We start from the raw sequence: 20535 nt of genomic DNA on the forward strand, positions 1-20535 counted from the left end.
TTTCTCTGCACCGTCCACATCTTCTTTTTCTTCATTCTGCGCTGTTGAGTCATTCGTATGCGGTCGAGCGTGTCTAGATTCTCCTAGAAGCGCCTTGCCAACCAACCAGCCCTTGACCTTTCGGTCCACCTCAACATCTCCCTTGTACCATGACGTTCTACCAGACACACATGCATGCAACCCGCGGGCTGGTTAGGGGGCTGACAATCGATCCTGCGCAGCAAGGGAGGGCCAGAGACCAACAGCTGCTGCCTTACTCGTGTGGCAGACAGAGTCTTCGTACAGTACACCTGTTTCGTAACAGTGGTTTTCTCATGGCTGCCTGGTCTGCTCACGTTCGATCTTGGCTCTTAGAGGCGCAAGGCTGATCGTACACGTAACTTCACAGGAATCCATCCTTTCCTGATACGGCTGCCCTGGGAAATTCCAGCAAATGAGAATGAACGCTTCCAATCAAAGGATCTGCTTTTTTTTCTTCTCTCCCTCTTGCTTGGGCGCCACGGCGCTTGACTCTTGTGTCGAGAAAACTGGGAGGACCAATTTCCGTGCACCAATCGGTAGCTTCGGTCCACTCGAAACTTGCAACCTGTCACCAAGATTCCAATCGGCGGCTCGCGGCTCCTGGCTTCTAAACACGAACCCAAGGAAAGCAGGACCAAGCGTCAAGCCTCTTCGCGGCCCAAATCTTCGAGAATGGCAAATCTTGGAAGGATGATCGACAATGGCCATGTGTTATACCACGCACTACCACTCACACTATCTCTTTTCCAAGCGAATAGGCGTAGATGGTCCTGCCACACCCGGTGGCCACGAGACTTTAGCATCAAAGAAAATTGCAAGCAAGGTCAAGGTGGTTGCAAAGAGAAAGTTGTACGCCACATTCCCATAGCCAGAATTCATGATCGGCCAAGAGATGCGCAAGTTTTGCAAGACGACACGCAGCTTTGAGTAGCTGCAACAACGCTGTAACTCCTATCCGTCCCGCGCCTGCAAAGAACAAACCATTCGCACAGCAATGTAAATCATTCTGAGACGGAGTCATGGCTTGGTCATTCCTCGTCTCTGCACAGCAATCAGACGTGTATTACCGGAGGCTGGGCGGCAAATCAGCGCTGACCACAGAGCGAAACGAAGCTGCAGCCTGCATGGCGGTGTCAGGGAAGATCCCAGCAGTAGATCTGACGGCCGCATCGAACCGTGTGTCGTATGCGCGAGGGATGTTGCTGCTTGCTCCCTTGGTGCTGGTGCTTCTGCTGCCGCACAGGAGTGACATGACGACCACTCTTTGTCCATCCTTGCCACCCAGCCGTCGGACCAACAAAGCACAAGGTCGCATGCGGCAAGGTGGCCAAGTGCCACCTCGGCCATCTCCACCCAAGTTGCAAGCTTTCCCGAGACGCCTTTGCTTTTGGCGCGCTTGTGCATGCCCTCTGTGGACCCACCATTCCAACGACTCAGAAATAGGCACACGTTGCGCCTCACAGCTAGTGGCCGGTGAACTAGTGTGCAAGCGCGGGCGTGAGTGACAGGCTTCGAGCGCCGCTAACGATCACCCAGGATGCTTCGCGTCAGGGACGGAGCTGTGTGGCCCCGCCAGAAAAAGGCCATCGAACACTCTATGCCACACAAAGTATGTCTTTGCTTCCAAGCTACTTTTAACTAGACTCTGCCGGGACTGTTTGTTCGTCATATCACCCGCCTGAGCCACCTTCTCCCGTCCATACATACATACACCCTCCTGTTCGTCGTACACTCCACGAGTAGTACTACTATTCATCTACTCCGACCAACTTTTTTCTTTTTGTCGAGCACATCCATTCATTCATAAACCTTTCCTCTGCCACTCTTCAACAACATCAGAAGTTCTTCTGGAGGCTGTCAGTCTTTGGCTTTTATACCAACCACCTATCCGGACCACCTAGGGAGTTTGTTTGGTATATGCTTGTTTGAGCATCATACACTTGGATCAACCAAAGAACGACATTAGCATCTCACAGCTTCCACTTTAACATGATTCCCACACCTCCTCCTTCTCCCAGGTCGTGTGGTGCTTGCCCTCCTGAGGACCGCCTAGGCCAAGTTCTTGCCGGATGCATTCAGTTGACCGAAGTCCTTGGTGTCGGTGCCTACGGAGTTGTCTACCGGGCGTTCGATATGCGCACGGGAGTTCAGTATGCCGTAAAGGCATTGAACAAGATTGGCCTTGAACCCAGGCAAAGGACCTTCCAGGAGAGAGAGATTCAGCTGCACCACCAAGTTAGTCAACATCCCAATGTAGTCTCTCTGGTCAAGGTATTGGATTCCGTCGATTGCACTTTCGTTGTCATGGAATTCTGCCCCGAAGGCGATCTCTTTTCAAGAATCACCGAGCAAGGTTTCTACATTGGCCAGGATGCCTTGGCCAAGAATGCTTTCCTTCAGATTCTTGAGGCTGTTGAGTTTTGCCATTCCGTTGGTATTTACCACAGGGATCTCAAGCCCGAGAACATCCTGGTCTCCTCGGATGGTATCACTTTGAAGCTTGCCGACTTTGGTCTTGCCACCCAGGACTACTACACTTCGGACTTTGGCTGTGGATCCACCTTCTACATGTCTCCCGAGTGCCAGCAATCCAACTCGCGCCCCAATGCCTGCTACGCCTCTGCGGCCAACGATGTGTGGTCGCTTGGTGTCATCCTGGTCAACTTGACATGTGGCCGTAACCCCTGGAAGCGGGCTTCCATGGACGATTCTACTTTCCGTGCCTACATGAAGGATCGCAGCTTTCTCAAATCCATTCTCCCCCTTTCGGACGATCTCGATCACATTCTGAGTAGAGTGTTTGATTTGAACCCTGCCCAAAGGATGACACTCCATGAACTGAAGCAGGCTATTCTCCATTGCCCAAAGCTGATCAGCGAGCCCGCTGCTTCCATGCCCATCCCCTCGCCAACCTACAATGCTGCGGATGCCGCAAGAGACGCCGCCTTCCTCGCATCTGATCACCTTATGGAACCGATCCCTCACATGTCTCAATCGCCTGCGTCCAACCTTCAGTACTCTCAAGTTCCACCGGCCGTGTCACACTTCGAGCAACTCCCCGCTTCCAGAAGCCCACCCATGCCTTCTCCAGAGCCTCAGAAGGCCAACGGTCCCTTCGCCTTCTTCACCAATGGTCAATGCACCCCTCACGCATACATCGCACCATGGTACAGCCAGTTCATGGCAACGCTTCCAAAGCACGCTTCTATTTTCCCGACGCGTGTTTTCTAAAATCATTCGCCTTCTTCGCTTCACCTGACTATATTCGCCATTTTCGACATTTCACATACCAAAAAGCATCATTACGAGACCACGCCGCAGATTACGCCAACACATTATGACTTGCTTTCGACACCCGCACGACATTGGCTGTCTTTGTTTTCTCTGCGATGATACGATCAACGTTTTCTTTCATCTTCTCAAACATACTTTGTAAATACACCGTTCGTGGCGCTGCCTAGACTTCTGGAGGCATTCCATTTCCGCACTTATATACCCATGGCCGATGGAGGACTTGCATCACAACTGGCGTTTTGTTTCATTAGGCTCGAGAGATTATCTTACCACAAGCCACCAAGCTGTGCTCACTGTACAAAATAACATATCTTCTTGTCGATACCTTACTTTACCATCTCACTTCTTCATATGTGACTATCCTCTACGAAACTAAATCTTGTGCAGCAAGACGATATGTAGTTCGGATGCATTCACCATCCCAATCCACCTTGGTGCATCGACGAGAAGTGCGCAAAGCAACACAACGACATGCAATCACACGTCTGCAGCCACCCAGCCAATTAGCGCCACGATGTACGGTACGTTCTCATGCATCGCTGACTGCGCCTCGTGTTGTACACAGTTTGACACGTAGAAGATGATGCACGGTTTTGGTAGCTCTCGCTTGCTTGTAATTGTTTCCTAGAAGATTGATCAAAGTCTACAAGTGTTCGCGAGAGTGATGGCCGCGATTGGATGATCTGAATCGTGCGTTCGCATCGAAAGAGGTCACGTACCTCGAAAATTTGGTTGGCCAGTTGAAGCCCCATACCTAAAGGCAAGATGTACCGCTTTATGCACGCATGCCATGGCCCATGGCCGAAGGTTGCGTGGTGGCTGGTTAAGCGCTGCTAGTTCCTCCATAGATTATGTACATCCTCGAAAGCTGCTCTGCCGCTCTGCGATTCTGGTGGATACTTTATTTTCTCTTTGATTTTTTTGTGCCAATAGTCGAATCCATCTTGCTCGTGGCTTCCTTGTCTCTTTCGGCGTGATTGTCGAGCCGGCACATGCGCACTCAGATTCTGCCACAATCTTCCGATCGCAAAGTGCACTCATCCCGCAGTCCACATCATCTCGCTTCTAGGACGTGCATAGTTACTACCATCTAAACCGAGAGTGCTTTCTTATTGTAGAAGCGAAGAAGCGAAGCAGTCTGTAGATGCCGTTGAGATGGATCTACCAAGAGACAACAAGAATTCTGTTCCCACCCCTATGTTGTCAAAGGCATGGCGTGTTCAATTCCGCTGGGGGTACTATGCAGTACTAGAACCTGCAGCAAGTTTTCGACCAAAGGTCAAACCTGGCATCGGACGCAATACCGTAGAGTCGAGGACCTGCGGATCGAGATCCATGTCGGAGAGAGTTCCAGTTGACTTTTGGAACCAACCCTTTACCGCGGTACTGGTCCCGATGTCCGCTGTAGTTGCAGAACTGTGTCACGGTGCAGATGCCCCCAATGCGTGAAACGAAGACCCTGTCGCTGCGACAGACCGAAACAGTGTGTTTCGCAAGGCCATACAACTCAAAATCTGATCCTGTCAGAGAAGCTTTCGAGCTTCATGGTAGTGCATTGCGACACCTTTGATCGTTCATCGCAGGAGATTCAGCTCCATAAAGCGGCACGTAACCAAAGCTATGTTGAAACTGGGCAGGATGCTATTGTACCCAGCCCTTGAGGATTTTAGTAATTATCACGCTTCTTCTACGAAAGCCTAGAGCGACATTTTCGCTATCAAAATGCACGATCATTTCCAAGCCGAGGACTTGACCAAAGAGAGCCCAGAACTTGTCACCTCTCAATAAATACCGTCCTGTATGTCGAAACCATTGTGCATTTGTATAGCTACATGCGTTACGACTTTGTGCACATAGGGAGGACGCAAGGGATAAACACAGTATTCTCAGAACTGCGTCAACAGACACTCATGTAAATTTGCGCACCTTTGGAACGGAAGTAATGGCAAATAAGGTGGTTGAATCTGGAAGTCGGCACCGGTCCTAAGCAACGCGTCCCTTTGTGATGATTGTAGGGCACGGAAAAGCTAGGGAAAGCGCAACCAACGGTGGTCATCTTGACATGTCGTGTCGGGTCAACATCAGCTTGTAGTCGCAACACAAGATTTCGCTCGTTGCTGTCAGACAGATGGCGCCTGTGCAAGCAAATCGCAACAATCGCTTTACAGGCGATCGACAACCACTCCGTAGCAATGATGACCTGCAACTCATTCAATCAAGAGTCCAAGGACCGATCACCTTCTTGAATCCTACCCAGGCAAGCTTCGAACACGCGATACACAAATCGACCACTGGAGATCTCCTTCCAAACACCACGACGCCTCTGAGCACGACAAACTCGGTCCCGCCAACCGAAGTTCCCAAATCACCCGCCGCCAATTTTGAGTACAAATGGACAGCTCGAGACAATCGCAAAGGTCGACACACCCTCGTTATAAAGAGCCCTTCAGTGGAACAACCAGAAGCGAACGTCGCTACCCCTCGAAGCACGACTCATTGGCAATCCATCATACATACAGTATGGCTGATGATAACGTTCTACCCTGTGTGGGACATATCCTGGTGCGTGGCTTACGTCTTTACCCTAGGAAGTGTTCTATGGGTAGTCAATTCTTTCTTCGTCTTTTTACCTCTGATGCGGCCCTCATCAACATTCCATAACGAGGCTCTCGTCGGTGGTGGCGTCACCGCCTTCATCGGAGCAACCGTCTTCGTGGTCGGAAGTATGCTTTTGATGTTGGAAGCCGTCAATGAAAATCGAGAGGGCTGCTTTGGGTACGCAGTAGAATCAGCGTTTGAGGGATACGTTGGTAAAGTCGAGAAGGGCAGAGGAAGTGGTTTGAAGATTGTGGCTAGGAACGATATGTGCACGCATCACCACCGCAACAAGGCAAACCTGGTGGGCAAGCCACACCGTACACCGCACAACACACCGTCCGGCCGCGACTCGAACAAGCAACACCCAGTCAAGACGAATTCATGGATATGGTGTCCTTCTTGGATCGAGCTCAAGACTCACTACTTCCATGAGCTCGGTTTCATCGCTAGTTTGAGCCAACTGATAGCGGCCACAATTTTCTGGATATCCGGCTTCACAGCCCTACCCGGAATCATGAACAAATTGTCTCCAGGGTTGAGCGACGGTGTATTTTGGACGCCACAAGTTATTGGTGGTAGTGGTTTCATCTTGTCAGGATGGTTGTTCATGATCGAGTCCCAAAAGCATTGGTGGCAGCCTGCACCGAAAGTCTTGGGATGGCACATTGGATTTTGGAACCTTATAGGTGGCTTCGGGTCAGTCCTGCGTTTCCCGCCTTGTTCTGATGCCCATGCTGACTGTTTCAGTTTCACGTTATGTCCCGCTTTTGGTTTCGATGCCAGCAGTTGGGCGCAATATCAGGCATCGTGTTCGACCTTTTGGGGATCCTGGGCCTTCCTGATCGGAAGTCTGATTCAGCTGTACGAGTCTCTCGAGAAGACACCCGTGAGATATGAAGGCTCTGCCTGAGGGCCGACTAGCAAGCCTCGCCCAAGCGAGCAGACATTGGAGACAGATAACTCAATCGCCTCCAATCTCGTGCATCAGCGCTGGACTCCAGTATTCTTTTTCGTCGGCCTGTGCATCTAACCATACGAGAGAGTCGGCAACAAGATCGTCAATGACAGCAACTGCTCTTGCACGCTCCCAACCTAGATTAAGTTGAAGCATAGAGACAGTCACGTAACCTAGCACTTGTATTGCCTCCAGAACAGTGGACTGATCAGTATTGAGCTCCTTCGGTACCGAGCGGATCATCTGCTTGGAGCCAATCTTCATGACAGTGAAGCCAGAGCCGAGAGGTTCCAGTGACTTGACAGCGCGGAGGATATCATCACTAGATATAGAATCAGTACTGGACACTTGGTATAGCGCATGTCTACATACTCGGACACCTCAAGTCCTCCACCAATGCCTCTTCCTTTCTCAACACGTTTTCGCACCTGAGGCACTTCGATCATGCCACCGTTCTCTGACCGAGTTTCGCGGCAAACTTCGACAACTCTGACAGCAAGTTCAAAGTAGAAGTCGTTGACACTGCCACCAAGCATCTGCGACCAAAAACTTCCGCCTTCATTCTTACCACTTTTGAGAGTCTTGTGATTGGAGCTGGCAAGTGGGTCGACTCCGATGGCATTGCACATGCGGGCAAATTCAGCCCTGAACGTTGGATTAGAGCGGATTTCAGCGCCATGAGTAAGGGAGAACGAATGGAGAGCGGCCTGAAAGACTGAGAGCTGGTTTGCTAAGGAGTCGGCATGGGCTGAGCGTAGAGCAGCGCCGTGAGAGGCATAATGATCTGAAGTGAGAGCGTTTCGCGAGAAGGCGGATAGACCGACTCCCTTTCTGATGTTCGCCATGATTGAGCGGAATACAGTATCTGAAAAGCTAACTGTGCCACGAACTAAGCGATTGCAGAGGAGTGGTTGCACGTCGAGTGTGGTCGGCGGTAGACGACGAGTAAACGCCAAGGAAATCTGGTCGTGGCCACCCATGGCGCTAATGCGGGAAGACCCGTCGACGCACGAAAAGTCCTTCTGAGCAAATCCAGAGAGCAAATTCTTTCCTCAGCAGCGACCTGACAACCGACCTCGCCATCCAACAACCAGTCAAGATGCCTTCCCAAACCGTCAAGACGTATGTGAATTGATTGCTCTGCTCTGCGCGGAGAAATGCAGACACAGTCGGTTCACTCGCTGGAGCGCTGCGAAACCCAGCGCCACCTCGATACTTTTGAAAGCCGACCGTAGTCCTCTGGTCGTCAAGCGTCTCTGCACGTCTGCCGCCTTAGAATGTACGGTCGAGGTCTTTGGTCGCAACCCATTGCGAATCGGTCTCCCATGGCCCCATCGATCCGTCGAGTTCACACCCAGTAGAGAATGCCGCTGTGCTGCAGTTCTCCGCTAAGAGGCTTCCCCTCTACACAACCTTGTGTTCTGACTTTCTCCCGACAGCTCGGTCCCCACCAAGCAGGACATCGTTCCTGAGACTCTTCTCAAGAAGAGAAAGTCCCAGGAGAAGGAGCGCGAGGCCCGCACCGCTGACCTCCAGAAGAAGCGCGCTGTAAGTCACACCGCCGCCGCCACCACCCAAGAACAGGATGTTGTCTACATGATGCATAACAACCACACCTCGACTAGACCTTCGGGTCGGTGTTGTCGAAATTAACCATCTTTCGGGTCTGATCGACACACATCCTGTTCATCGGCAACCACACAACAAGTTCGACCTTTACTGACCAAAGCTCAGGCCAACAAGGAGAAGCGCCAGGTCATCTTCAAGCGCGCCGAGTCCTACATCAAGGAGTACCGCGATGCAGAGCGCGAGAAGATCCGCCTGCAGCGTGTCGCCAAGCAGGAGGGTTCTTTCTACGTCCCTGCCCAGGCCAAGCTCGCCTTCGTCGTCCGCATCAAGGGTATCAACAAGATTGACCCCAAGAAGCGCAAGACCCTCCAGCTCCTCCGTCTTCTCCAGATCAACAACGGTGTCTTCATCCGCCTGACCAAGGCCACCATTGAGATGCTCAAGATCGTCGAGCCCTTCGTCGCCTGGGGTTACCCCAACCTCAAGACCGTCCGTGAGCTCGTCTACAAGCGTGGTTACGGTAAGGTCAACAAGCAGCGCATCGCTCTTTCCGACAACGCCATTGTCGAGGAGAACCTTGGCCAGTACGGCGTCGTCTGCATGGAGGATCTGATCCACGAGATCTTCACCGTCGGCCCCAACTTCAAGCAGGTTTCCAACTTCCTCTGGCCCTTCAAGCTCTCCAACCCTCTCGGTGGCTTCCACAAGCGCAAGGTATGTTCAACATGACTCTTTTTCCTCTCTTTAACATCAAACTAACTTCCTTCTCGTTTCTTCATTTTATTGAGGGAGGTGATTTGGGCAATCGCGAAGAGGCTATCTCTACCCTCGTTGCTCGCATGAACTAGATGTGACACATTGTGTCCGCAAAAACAAGGCTTCGCTTGTCGACAAAACTGGTTGATTTTTGGGTGGAGCATGGCGCAAACGGAAAGGCATTGTAATCAATTTATGACATCCCACGGGCTTTGCATCACAGGTAGAATGCAGCCCATGGCAAAAGCTCTCAAAACGTTCAATGTCTTTTCCCACCACATTATTCTGATTCTTCTGTTGTGTGCATTGGTTGTGATGTGAATTCGGTTTATTCAGTCTATCTAGCCTTTTGAAAACCACTCCAAAAATCTAATTTTCCCTGAGAGCCTTCTGATTGGGGCATTCCTCTACCAGTAGGCCACGAGATGTGATGGAACGTTGAAGGGTTCCTCGAAGATATTCTCGGTGCCTTCGTAAGATCGTGTTGTGAAGCCGACCTGGAAGATGAAGTCATCGTTGGCTTCATCATGAAGAATGGGCTTGATTTCAGTCCAGTCGCTGTTCATCAGATCGGCCGACTGGGGGAAGGTGCCGTCTTCCTCCTTCCGCTTGTACTTCAGTGAAACCCTCGCAAGATCGAAGCGGAAGATGTGACAGCGTAGCTGTCGACGAATTTGGTCTCTCAGACACTGCAGCGAATCGTATAATCGAGGGTCGATCAGAAAGTCTTGTGGAAGAGTGCTCAACTCCTCAACTCCATCCGCCGCAGCCAGTTCAAAATGCTCCTCCACAGCATCCCTGCTGTCAGGGTTGTCGGCACGAGGATAATAGCAAAGACTGAAGGTCTTTTTCGAGAGACTATCAGCGCGGAGCATAGCCTGTGCCTCTGTAGATTTAGGATCTGCAGTCTTCGGCTTGGGCCTCATCCAGCCCGGTATCATATCAGGTGGGACTGTGGTACCTTTGATGTCTCCATTTGCAGGGAAGCGGTTCTCAAAGGCCTTGCTGGACAATTGCTGGCAGTACTTGAAGTACTTTGTGAGCATCCAGCACCTGTTGTACGCCTCAAGCTTCTGTTCACCGTCTAGTGGGCCCAGGGTAGGACCATAACACTTCGACGGCGAGAGAAAAGGCACATTCGAACGATCAGGAAAGGCTTCCTTGTAACCGGCCAATACAGTTCTTTGTCTTGCCTTATTCTCCTTGCTGTCGAGAGTACACATGAGAGCAAAGTCCTCGATCATCTTCGACAGTATAGCAGCAAGACGTCTACCGGCCAGGATCCTCTGTCGTGCATTGTCGCCTGTGAGAGGGAATGCGGCGGCCGCATCGGATATGTTCTTGTACGATTCGAGATCGTCGTTGAGGATTTTGAAAGCGACACGGGCGCTGGTGTACTTGGGGAGCTTCTATATCTGTAGAACCGCGGAGAGTACTGGCCAGCAGAGCACAATACAGCGAACGTCTTCGGTATTCGAGTAACCCAGATACGCGGCTGTCTTGCTTTCAACTTCGTGGCAAGCAATAAAGCTTGATGGATCATTGGAGTCGCCAGGATATTCCAGCGCAGCTTCAGCCTCTTGGCTGACCTGTTCGCGATGTGTCAGTAAGAAAACTCGGATACCTTCGAGAGTCTAAACTCACGCTTGTGTCTAGCTTGATACGCTTTCTCGGGGCCATGGTGAACAGATATGAGTCTTCTCAAAGAAGTTTTTTGGGCAGTGTTGGACACGTAAGAGTTTCGGTATGCAGGTGAAGGACTTGAGTGCAGGGTTGGAAGATGATGGAAAGGATCCGCGAGGTTGGAAGTGGTGATGTGATGGAGATAGAGATACGAAGATGCGAACGAAGTTTTGTAGAGATCTGACGAAGGCTGTGACGGCGTCCAAGTGAGGCTTTGAGCAATTTCAAATTTGTTATGGTAGGGGTGAAGGAGAGAAACAGAAGAAAATGGTCCAACGGAGAATCCAATAGGGTGTGAAATGCAAAGAACAATCTCAATTCTGAATATAATAATCATGAATGGAAGCCCGAATAGTCAGGGCGGCTCTCTGTGAGCCTGTTCCTGGAATCACAACCTACTCATGCAATTGAATGTGCGATTATAGTTTCATACCCGGCTAGAGTGAGCCTAAGCGGTACTAAACGTTTGGTAATAGGGTATTGTGCTTCGGAGTGCATATTAAAGTGGTAATTGAAGCATTCTCTTTAAGCACAACCGGTTCTCACTATGTGCAGTAGGAGGCTGTAAGGCGTGTAGCTGTAAAGATGCACAGTAGTCTCCCATCGAAAGATGACATTACATACGTCGGATCTCTTTGGGTACGTCTCAATCTCACTGTGCATTTTTATAGTGAGAACCGCGGTCTTGACCTCCAAGCGGGAGCGTGGTAGGTAGAACGTGGGTTTGTCACACGAGTTGGGTGAGAATCTCTATAAACGCACGTGATATCATCACATCTTATCAGGCTCCGCTTATCGCGCTCGATGATATCAGTACATCTCACCAGCTTTCAGTCCATTAATCAATATGGATAGAACCTTCAGCCCAGATATTGGAGATGTTTTTCGCCTTATGCTCCGGGCGAGAGCGTCAGACAGTGTCGACACCCTAAGCAACCTGGACGATAGCAACGAACGCCGACGAAAGGCTATTGAAAGCATACTGTTTTCCCGACGATTCATCATAATCTATAACATCGTACTTCTGGGACTATTGGCATGTTTCACGGCTTGGTATTGGGGCTGCAGAATCAGTAGACTTCGACGACGTAGACGTGCATCTACACATTCGCCATCTACTCAGCCTGCTACCTCAAACCTGGTTCGCAAAGCTAACAATGGAGGCGAAACAACACCACTTCTCGATCAAGGAAGACCCAAGGTTAACCGTCCTGCGATGGTCTTGGCGGATGCTCAAATCCGGGCTTGGTGGATGTATCAGCCGTCCAACATACCATACATCCACAAAGTTCTTCCTTCGAATGCCACCGCTGTGGGCGTCCTGCTCCTGCTTGGTATCAACTTGTTCTTCCTACTGTACAAAGCCGAGCTTTCGATAGCCAATGCGTTCGTCTTCGCCGACAGAGCTGGCCTACTGTTTGTAGCCAACTTACCCTTGCTATACCTCCTTGCAGCGAAGAATCAGCCAATCAAGATACTTACTAATGCGTCGTATGAGAGCCTGAACATCTTCCATCGCCGACTAGGTGAATGGATGTGTTTGCTTGCAGTCTTACACGCTGGTAGCATGGTCTTGGTGTGGTATATCACACTTTCAAGCCGACTCAGCTTTTCAAGGTTCCTTGCCCTACCCATCATTTGGCTTGGGCTCCTCGCTTTCATCTCCTATGAGACGCTATATCTATCCTCGCTTGGCTCATTCAGGCAACGGTGGTACGAATTGTTCCTCGGGCTCCATATCGTTCTCCAAACCGCGGCGCTCGCTTTCCTGTGGTTCCATCACCACAATAGCCAGCCTTATGTGCTGGCAGCCTTGTTCATCTTCGCCATCGATCGCTTCGTCTTCAGGTTGATACTCAAGTCTAGGACACTCAAAGCTGATCTGTCCATCTTGGAAGACGGAGAGACAGTGATGTTAAGTTCGAATTGGCAATTGACCAACTCTTCCTGGTGGAAATCGTGGGGCATCAATGATGGTTGGAAGCCCACCGAGCACGTCTTCCTCACCGTACCGGCCCTGTCTCACAAACACTTCGTTCAAGCACATCCTTTTACCATCGCTTCTGCTGCCCCGACTAGTGCCGACTCGCATGCCTGGCTCAACTTCCTGATACGAGCTCAGGACGGCTTCTCACGAGATCTCCTTCGCTACGCAAAGTTCCACAGCTCTGTAAACATCCGCGTCGATGGGCCCTATGGATCTTCGCACGCTCTGGAAGTACTCAACGACAACGATGTTGCCGTTGTAGTGGCCGGTGGCTCAGGCATCGCAGTAGCATTCCCTCTCGTCTGGAGTCTGCTTAACGCATCGACACAAGCTCCTGAGCCAGAGAGCAATAGATATGCAAAGCCTCGTGTATCCCTGATATGGGTGATTCACGACCAAGAGCATATCAGCTGGATTCCTCAAGACCGACTTGATGAGCTACGTGACCTTGGCTGCAAGGTCATCGTTCCTCCGCCCACACGCAAAGCGGGCAGGCCCGATCTGCCAGACCTTCTTGAGACAGCTGTGAATGCATGGAATGACGAGGTCCAAGACCCTACCGTCGGTGTAGTCGTGGCTGGACCCGACACTATGAACAGGACCTGCAGAAATGTATGCGCGAGCCTGGTGAGTAGAGGTGCTCGGCTGGAGGTTTCGGTAGAGAAATTTGGTTGGTGACCCAGCATTTACGACGGGGACACCTAGTTTGTAGATAACTCTATATAATCCCGACGCAAGAAAGATAATACGTCGCCGTCAGGTATGTGAAACGGCACCTATCTGCTTATGAACCGGAAGTCTTTCGTTCTCGTTGTGCCTTGCAGAAGGCCGTGTGTCTCTTCCTCGTAAATGCCAATCTCTAGCTCGATATGGCTAGTGCTTGCTCTGTTTACCGTGATCACATCGTGTACAAAGTTGTGCAATTGTGCTTGTGGGCCGATGGGCAGGGTTACTGGGCTGACATGGCGGGTCTCCGCGAGACCACTTTGCATTCTGATAGCTATACGCTTTGCAGACTTTTACACACAAGAAGGTGGCATCTAAGCGCATTATACGAGCGCAGATATGCAATATGTCAATCTGCAAGAAGGTGGGTGGTTGACATGCCGTACGCTGGCGAAGCGTGTGGAGAAATGGTCGGCATCAAGAGCCGAGCAAACAGCGGCCACGGCGACCGCTTCGTGGTTCAAATCTTCAACTCGAATATCCACATGAGAGCATGGCTACACGAGTCGAATATGCTCATCTCACAAGATGGTGCAAGTCAGGAGCTACTGGTCTTAGTGCAGTTAGAAAAGACTACATTCCCAGAGGCGTACGGTCGTTCTCTAGTACACGTATCTTTGCTCAGGACGCTGAGCAAGCACCGACTCATGGATTCTCGAATGGCCAGAACCTTGGGAGCATCACACTGAAGAAGAACGGTGTCTATCTGGAGAATAAATTGCGTATTGTAAGCGTCATACACCAAAGATTTATGATTTTTTCGTTTTTAATCCAGCAGACGCCTTTTGCAGAACTCGACGTCAAAGAGCGTCCAGGTAGTGAATCTCTACGCTGGGATGGAGAGAGACTGTATTTTGAAAATTCAGAAGGCGAAGATCGTACCTATGTGTAAGTTGAAAGACATTCAAGCACTATCATGCATTAGTACTAACTATGTTCTTCAAGATCAAATTTATGGCTGAGGTCAGGACGACAGCAACTCAATGGTTAGGGATTAAGTTGACAAAGAACAGAGACCAGTGTCCTTGTCACGAGTGTGTTCACCCTGTCACCCGACAGAGGCAGCTTGATACTTTCTCGGTGTGTATATTCCCTTTGGATAGGCATTGTAGCAACGACTGATGAGACTACAGCTCGATCCCGGTGTCAAGCCCGCCAAATTGAACATCCAGACCAAGGAGAAACAAACGATACAGATCGCGTGTGAGTGCGTAAGAATGTTCATGTGAGCGTATGTCTAACGATCAGCAGGGCAAGATGGGCATCAGAGCGAATACCCGTTGAAAGTGCTCCGCAAAGGTAGACCAACTCATACTAGTGTGCAAAGAAGAGGTCTCGTCGAGTAAGTGTTGCAACACGCATCGATCAGACACAGGAAACTCACGAGTCCCAGGCAAATCATGTTTGACAAAACGATCGCGGCCAAGCCGCCCACGGTTGACTACAAGAGCATTGTGGAGGCAGACGGCATCGCAGAATGGACCCGTCAGATTGTACGTATGTCAGTATCGATGAGTCCTCAATAGCTGACTTGAAAGAACGTACACGGTTTGTCATTTGTCAAGGATTGCCCAATTGATCCCGAGGCGACCAAAAGGCTGCTGGAGAAGATTGGGCCAATCCGGGAAACTCACTATGGTGAGAACATATGTGTTCGTAAGGCGAAATTGTAGCTGACATGAACAGGTGGTTTCTACGACTTCACGTCGAACATGGCAAGTAAGGATACTGCTTACACATCGTTGGCACTCGAAGCGCATACCGACACGACATACTTTTCCGAACCAGCAGGACTTCAGATGTTCCATATGCTCTCCCATACTGGTGGATCCGGTGGTGAATCGCTGCTAGTCGACGGGTTTGCAGCAGCAAGACAGCTTTACGGCGAAGACCAAGAGGCATACAAGGTGCTCAGTACAGTAGGCATCTGGGCACATGCAAGCGGAAACGAGGATGTCAGCATCCAGCCGTACGTGTGCTTCCCCGTGCTTTCTCACGATCCGGTGCTGGGTCACTTGGTGCAGGTGAGATGGAACAACGCAGACAGAGCAGCGATTGAAGCACCTAGCGACATGATAGACAAGTGGTACGAAGCTGCCAGGTAAGAGTTGGATCTGATCAGCTGAACGGCAGTTTTTGCTAACGACGATGGACAGGAAATTCAATCGCATCCTGAACGACCCACAGAACCAGTATTGGACACAACTCGAGCCAGGAATGCCTTTGAGTAAGTGGCTGAGGGTTATTTGAGACGATGGTGTAACTAATGCGGACGGATAGTCTTTGACAACTGGCGAGTGTTGCATGGAAGAAGCGTATTCACAGGCAAGCGACGGATGGCCGGAGGATACAGTGAGTAAAAGCAGACAGCAGATTGGCGAACCATGCTAACTTAGGCAGTCAACCGTGATGACTTCATTTCCAGGTTCAAATTGACAGGATCGAGCAGAGATGAAGTCCTTGAAGCGACCGTGACAGGATGAATGCTCAGTGGTTTGTTTTGAGTGGACCGTGTTGTAAATATACAGCTCCGTACCCAAGCTTGAGGATGCAGAGATGCGGGCGGATATTAGCTATTGTCATGATTGAAAACTACGAGACAATGGAACAGCCAAGGTGCAAGATGCAGACGAGACGGTGCATACAGACAGTGATGTAAAAGGTGATATGAGACCAAAAGTGAGGTGAGTAAAGCTAAAGGCATGGGTGATCGGGGCGGCAAAAGCCGAGCTATGTCATTGTAGTGGAAGCTCAAGGCGTTTCGGACTTACAGACTTGAGTATTACAACACGCCCTTCACCTCATCTCGCATCCTTGTGCCATCACCATACGCATCCGCTCCATCTCACTTTCACAACAGTCAGACACTAGCTGCAATCATGTCGACGCTCGAAGACCTGGACGCTCTGGAGCACCAGGATAAGAAGGAAGGCGAGGACCAAGATCCCAAGAAACCCAACCAGGGCGGCGATGCCGACATGAAGGATGCCGACGGCGACAACAAGGACGCCGAAGAAGAGGAGGAAGAGGTGCTCGACGCAGACATCCTCAACTCAAGCACACGAGACATTGTCACAAGGCGGCGACTGCTCGAGAACGACACGCGCATCATGCGCTCAGAGTTCCAGCGCCTCACACACGAGAAGCAAGCCATGCTCGAGAAGATCAAGGACAATGTCGACAAGATTGATAACAACCGGTGCGCCGCCCCCTGCTGCCTGCTTTCATCTGCTCCCTGCTGACACGGCTCATTCAGTCAACTCCCATACCTTGTCGGAAACGTGGTCGAGATCCTCGATCTGGATGTAGAAGAAGACGCTGCCGAAGAGGGTGCTAACGTCGATCTGGATGCCACACGCGTAGGAAAGTCGGCCGTCATCAAGACATCAACTCGCCAGACAATCTTCCTGCCCCTGATCGGTCTGGTCGACCACGAGAAGCTCAAGCCTGGTGACCTCATTGGTGTCAACAAGGATTCGTACCTCATTCTCGACACACTCCCCGCCGAGTACGACAGCAGAGTCAAGGCCATGGAGGTCGACGAGAAGCCCACCGAAAAGTACACCGACGTTGGTGGTTTGGACAAGCAGATTGAAGAGCTGGTCGAGGCTGTCGTCTGGCCCATGAAGGAGGCTGAGCGCTTCAAGAAGATTGGAATCAAGGCCCCCAAAGGTACACATTCGCTCCATCGCTCCGACAAAAATCCCAACTGACCTTCCTCTGCAGGTGCCCTCATGTACGGCCCTCCCGGTACCGGAAAGACCCTGCTCGCTCGTGCCTGCGCCGCCCAAACAGAAGCCACCTTCCTCAAGCTCGCCGGTCCTCAGCTCGTTCAGATGTTCATTGGTGACGGTGCCAAGTTGGTGCGCGACTGCTTCGCGCTGGCCAAGGAGAAGGCCCCCTCGATCATCTTCATCGACGAGCTCGACGCCGTCGGTACCAAACGTTTCGACAGTGACAAGAGTGGTGACCGTGAAGTCCAACGCACCATGCTTGAGTTGTTGAACCAGCTCGACGGTTTCGCCAGCGATGACAGAATCAAGGTTCTTGCCGCGACAAACAGAGTCGATGTTCTCGATCCTGCTCTGCTTCGTTCTGGTCGTCTTGACCGCAAGATCGAGTTCCCCTTGCCCAACGAGGAGTCTCGCGCTCAGATTCTTCGCATCCACAGCAGAAAGATGACTGTCGACGAGGGCGTCAACTGGCCCGAGTTGGCAAGAAGCACCGACGAGTTTGGTGGCGCCATGCTCAAGGCGGTCTGTGTCGAGGCTGGAATGATCGCACTACGTTCAGGTCAATCCAAGATCGTCCACGAACATTACGTCGATGCGATTGCCGAGGTCCAATCCAAGAAGAAGGAATCGTATGTTTTGCTCATCTCTGACTATATTTCGACACCTGCTAATCCCATCCCAGAATCTCAATCTATGCCTAAACGACTCGTCTTTTGTTGCATTGGCGGGGTTGGAGGCGCTTTCAGTGAACATCACATATCCGGGTTTGTAATTATAGCCTCAGCTAGACACGATTCATCATGGACTCTTTTGATACGATTTCTTGTTGTCATGATTCTGATTGCTACTGTGTTTGACTCCACACTAAAGCTTGCTCTTCTGTCCTGCAATCTTCATCTTTGCTCGGCCATTGCTTAAGCACACTTTACCGCCCTTTACGCTGGTTACAAACCTCACCTCCTCCCAGCCTTCTCCATCAATATTACCCGTTCGCCAGATCTGTGTGATGAGAGTGTCACCGGCTTTGACAGGACTCGCGAATCTCGCAGCAAACTCCTTGATGTTGGCTGGGTCTGAGTTTCCAAGAAGCTTCAAGAGTCCATGGGCTGTAGTGTTCCAACTGAACAAGCCGTGGAGGATAGCACCACCTACGTTATGTTAGCATATGTAATCGTTTCTCATCATTGGGTTTTTTGGTCCAGCTTACCGAAGCCCATTTGCTGGCCGGGCTCTGGAGTGGCATGCAGAGGGTTGTAATCACCACAGAGTCTGTGTGACATTAGTGACGAGGCAGCCAATCTTGGATCATCTTCGCCTTACCGATACAGATGTGCCGACTCTGCGTTAGTCTGATATATGTACTCCGCATCAGGCTTCTTGCCTTCTGGTGGAGGGTAGTTTACTGTCTTTGGCCCTATTCTGTTGTCAGCATAATTTCTCATTACACCTGTCCTCGTGCTTATATCTTACCCTTGGGTCCATCCCAGCCTCCCTGACCAACAAAGAATGACATTCCTACAGCCCTACTGTAAACCTCACCAGTAGCCTTGTCTACAATCAAGTTCTCGGTTTCGACTACTGAGCCAGGCTTGCCCTTGTCGTATACACCCAGAACCTTCGCTCTCATCTCAAAGTCACGACCTTCACTGGTCGGTGGCAGAGGCTTCAGGAAAGTGATGGCTTGCTCTCCATGAACGACCTTGCGACTGTCGAACTTTGGTACATCTGGAATGGCGGCACGTTTGGAGTTCTGCGAAGCATAGAAGTCGATGATCTCCGCCGATGTGCCTTTGAATGGCAAGATGATCGAGTAAGTGGGAAAGGTGCTAAACTTTGGGTGGAATTCCTGTCCAGCATATCAGTACTATCCACGGATCAATCAGTTGAGACTAGGTCATACATACATATAAGAAGTGAAGCTCATCTTTAGCGTCACATCCAATGGCATTTGCGAAAAGCAAGACATCTCGCTTGTACCATGATACTGGCACTGATGGATACTCGAATCCGACACCTGGACCACTCATAATTTCTGCGGAATTGGCTCTTGAACGATTGGTATACGGTTCAGGATGTTTGTTGCATCGAGAGTTCTTTTGGTTTGATATACAGCAACCCGAGGGCATGCAAGAGCGGGGAAATGGTCTTGAACCGAGGCGCTTCACCAGTTTGGCGAGCTATTGATCGTTCGAGATAAGTGACTACTAAGAAAACACATGACTACCCCAATGATCAATGGGATGTGTACTTTTTTTTTTACTGAGAATTATGATATCGGTAGAGTGCTCTGGGGTCCTGTCGCAAACAAAAAGCAGGAACGTGGGCCAAAAGAAATCGACTCCGCTGAGACTTGAACTCAGAATCGTTGGCATCTTCTGACCGGAAGCCAACGCCTGTTGCAGTTAGCTCATCTGGACGTACGTTTTCTGGAGATGTCTCAAAAGGATTCACACACCTTAACCATTAGGCCACGAAGCCAAAACATTTTATCGTACGCTGTCTGTGCAATATATAATACTCGTTATCTCGACTAACTACCGACAACTATTTTATATGCACGAGAACTACCATCCGGCCATGTATGTCGTTTTCAACAATCAAGTCATGATTACACTACATTCGGGTCAGACAGTTTTGGTGCATCTGTGTGTCCAAGACAAGCACACATATGCTGCAGACCCATCAAAACCCCCGCGCCGGGCCGGGTCCACGAACAATGGCCACATATGATACCCGAGATACCTAATACTGTTGTATTTGCTGCCGAAGAGTGAACATACGAATAAGTATTTGGGCTGGTTTGACACATTGGAAGTGTTCGTTGGACCCCAAGGGACAAGTGCGAACACACGTAGGGCTACAGGGCTCATGAAGGCTGTCAGAAATCCAAAATAGATAGCGTGACGGAGGAGGCCGGGCGGCGATGAGGAAGTTTTGAGGAGCCGAGAGCAGCCGAGACGATTCGCTTGTAGGGAGCGATGGGTCACCAGGCACTAGAAGCATGTAGTGGCTGGGGTACTTTGACTGAGTACAGCAGGGGATTCCGTGGACAGACAAATAGGGGATCAAGAGGTTGGGTGTGTGATGATGGGCGGAGAACCGTGTGCGCTGGACAGAGGAGGAGTCATGGACACGCACGAGCAGACGAAGGACAAGGGCGCAAGCGAAGCAAGACAGTGGATACCCGACGGGGGTGGTGGTGGTGGTGGTCC

At 50.7% G+C, this 20535-nt stretch overlaps 9 protein-coding genes across 9 annotated transcripts; 6 read left to right on the top strand and 3 right to left on the bottom strand.

The window, feature by feature from the left end:
* Positions 1-2010: 2010 nt before the first annotated feature.
* On the top strand, positions 2011-3252 carry M436DRAFT_84623 (Pkinase-domain-containing protein; the record flags this gene model as incomplete). The annotated part of the gene is made up of 1 exon (XM_013569284.1): positions 2011-3252. The coding sequence occupies one exon, from the start codon at positions 2011-2013 to the stop codon at positions 3250-3252; it is 1242 nt and encodes a 413-aa protein (XP_013424738.1).
* Positions 3253-5443: 2191 nt separating this feature from the next.
* M436DRAFT_53288 (uncharacterized protein) lies at positions 5444-6823 on the top strand (the record flags this gene model as incomplete). The annotated part of the gene is made up of 2 exons (XM_013569048.1): positions 5444-6609; positions 6661-6823. The coding sequence occupies 2 exons, from the start codon at positions 5444-5446 to the stop codon at positions 6821-6823; spliced, it is 1329 nt and encodes a 442-aa protein (XP_013424502.1).
* Positions 6824-6874: 51 nt separating this feature from the next.
* Positions 6875-7713, bottom strand: M436DRAFT_75361 (ESCRT-2 complex; the record flags this gene model as incomplete). The annotated part of the gene is made up of 2 exons (XM_013569285.1): positions 6875-7190; positions 7241-7713. The coding sequence occupies 2 exons, from the start codon at positions 7711-7713 to the stop codon at positions 6875-6877; spliced, it is 789 nt and encodes a 262-aa protein (XP_013424739.1).
* A 254-nt stretch (positions 7714-7967) lies between these two features.
* Positions 7968-9280, top strand: M436DRAFT_84626 (60S ribosomal protein L7; the record flags this gene model as incomplete). Its single annotated transcript, XM_013569286.1, has 4 exons — positions 7968-7990; positions 8308-8416; positions 8603-9151; positions 9230-9280. The coding sequence occupies 4 exons, from the start codon at positions 7968-7970 to the stop codon at positions 9278-9280; spliced, it is 732 nt and encodes a 243-aa protein (XP_013424740.1).
* Positions 9281-9600: 320 nt separating this feature from the next.
* On the bottom strand, positions 9601-10873 carry M436DRAFT_84627 (uncharacterized protein; the record flags this gene model as incomplete). Its single annotated transcript, XM_013569287.1, has 3 exons — positions 9601-10602; positions 10657-10782; positions 10838-10873. 3 exons carry the CDS (start codon positions 10871-10873, stop codon positions 9601-9603), a joined length of 1164 nt encoding a protein of 387 aa, XP_013424741.1.
* An 895-nt stretch (positions 10874-11768) lies between these two features.
* On the top strand, positions 11769-13541 carry M436DRAFT_75363 (uncharacterized protein; the record flags this gene model as incomplete). Its single annotated transcript, XM_013569288.1, has 1 exon — positions 11769-13541. The coding sequence occupies one exon, from the start codon at positions 11769-11771 to the stop codon at positions 13539-13541; it is 1773 nt and encodes a 590-aa protein (XP_013424742.1).
* A 541-nt stretch (positions 13542-14082) lies between these two features.
* Positions 14083-16072, top strand: M436DRAFT_53718 (Trimethyllysine dioxygenase; the record flags this gene model as incomplete). Its single annotated transcript, XM_013569129.1, has 12 exons — positions 14083-14316; positions 14368-14477; positions 14535-14552; positions 14603-14669; positions 14723-14792; positions 14841-14931; positions 14983-15082; positions 15128-15227; positions 15276-15690; positions 15746-15816; positions 15870-15941; positions 15990-16072. 12 exons carry the CDS (start codon positions 14083-14085, stop codon positions 16070-16072), a joined length of 1431 nt encoding a protein of 476 aa, XP_013424583.1.
* Positions 16073-16468: 396 nt separating this feature from the next.
* Positions 16469-18024, top strand: M436DRAFT_84629 (26S proteasome subunit P45; the record flags this gene model as incomplete). Its single annotated transcript, XM_013569289.1, has 4 exons — positions 16469-16788; positions 16846-17261; positions 17316-17952; positions 18006-18024. The coding sequence occupies 4 exons, from the start codon at positions 16469-16471 to the stop codon at positions 18022-18024; spliced, it is 1392 nt and encodes a 463-aa protein (XP_013424743.1).
* Positions 18025-18187: 163 nt separating this feature from the next.
* Positions 18188-19350, bottom strand: M436DRAFT_53671 (Thioesterase/thiol ester dehydrase-isomerase; the record flags this gene model as incomplete). The annotated part of the gene is made up of 5 exons (XM_013569119.1): positions 18188-18471; positions 18531-18592; positions 18644-18737; positions 18794-19169; positions 19228-19350. 5 exons carry the CDS (start codon positions 19348-19350, stop codon positions 18188-18190), a joined length of 939 nt encoding a protein of 312 aa, XP_013424573.1.
* Between the last annotated feature and the right edge of the window lie 1185 nt (positions 19351-20535).

The sequence above is a fragment of the Aureobasidium namibiae genome (assembly GCF_000721765.1).
Source record: "Aureobasidium namibiae CBS 147.97 unplaced genomic scaffold scaffold_16, whole genome shotgun sequence".
NCBI classification, from domain to species: domain Eukaryota; kingdom Fungi; phylum Ascomycota; class Dothideomycetes; order Dothideales; family Saccotheciaceae; genus Aureobasidium; species Aureobasidium namibiae.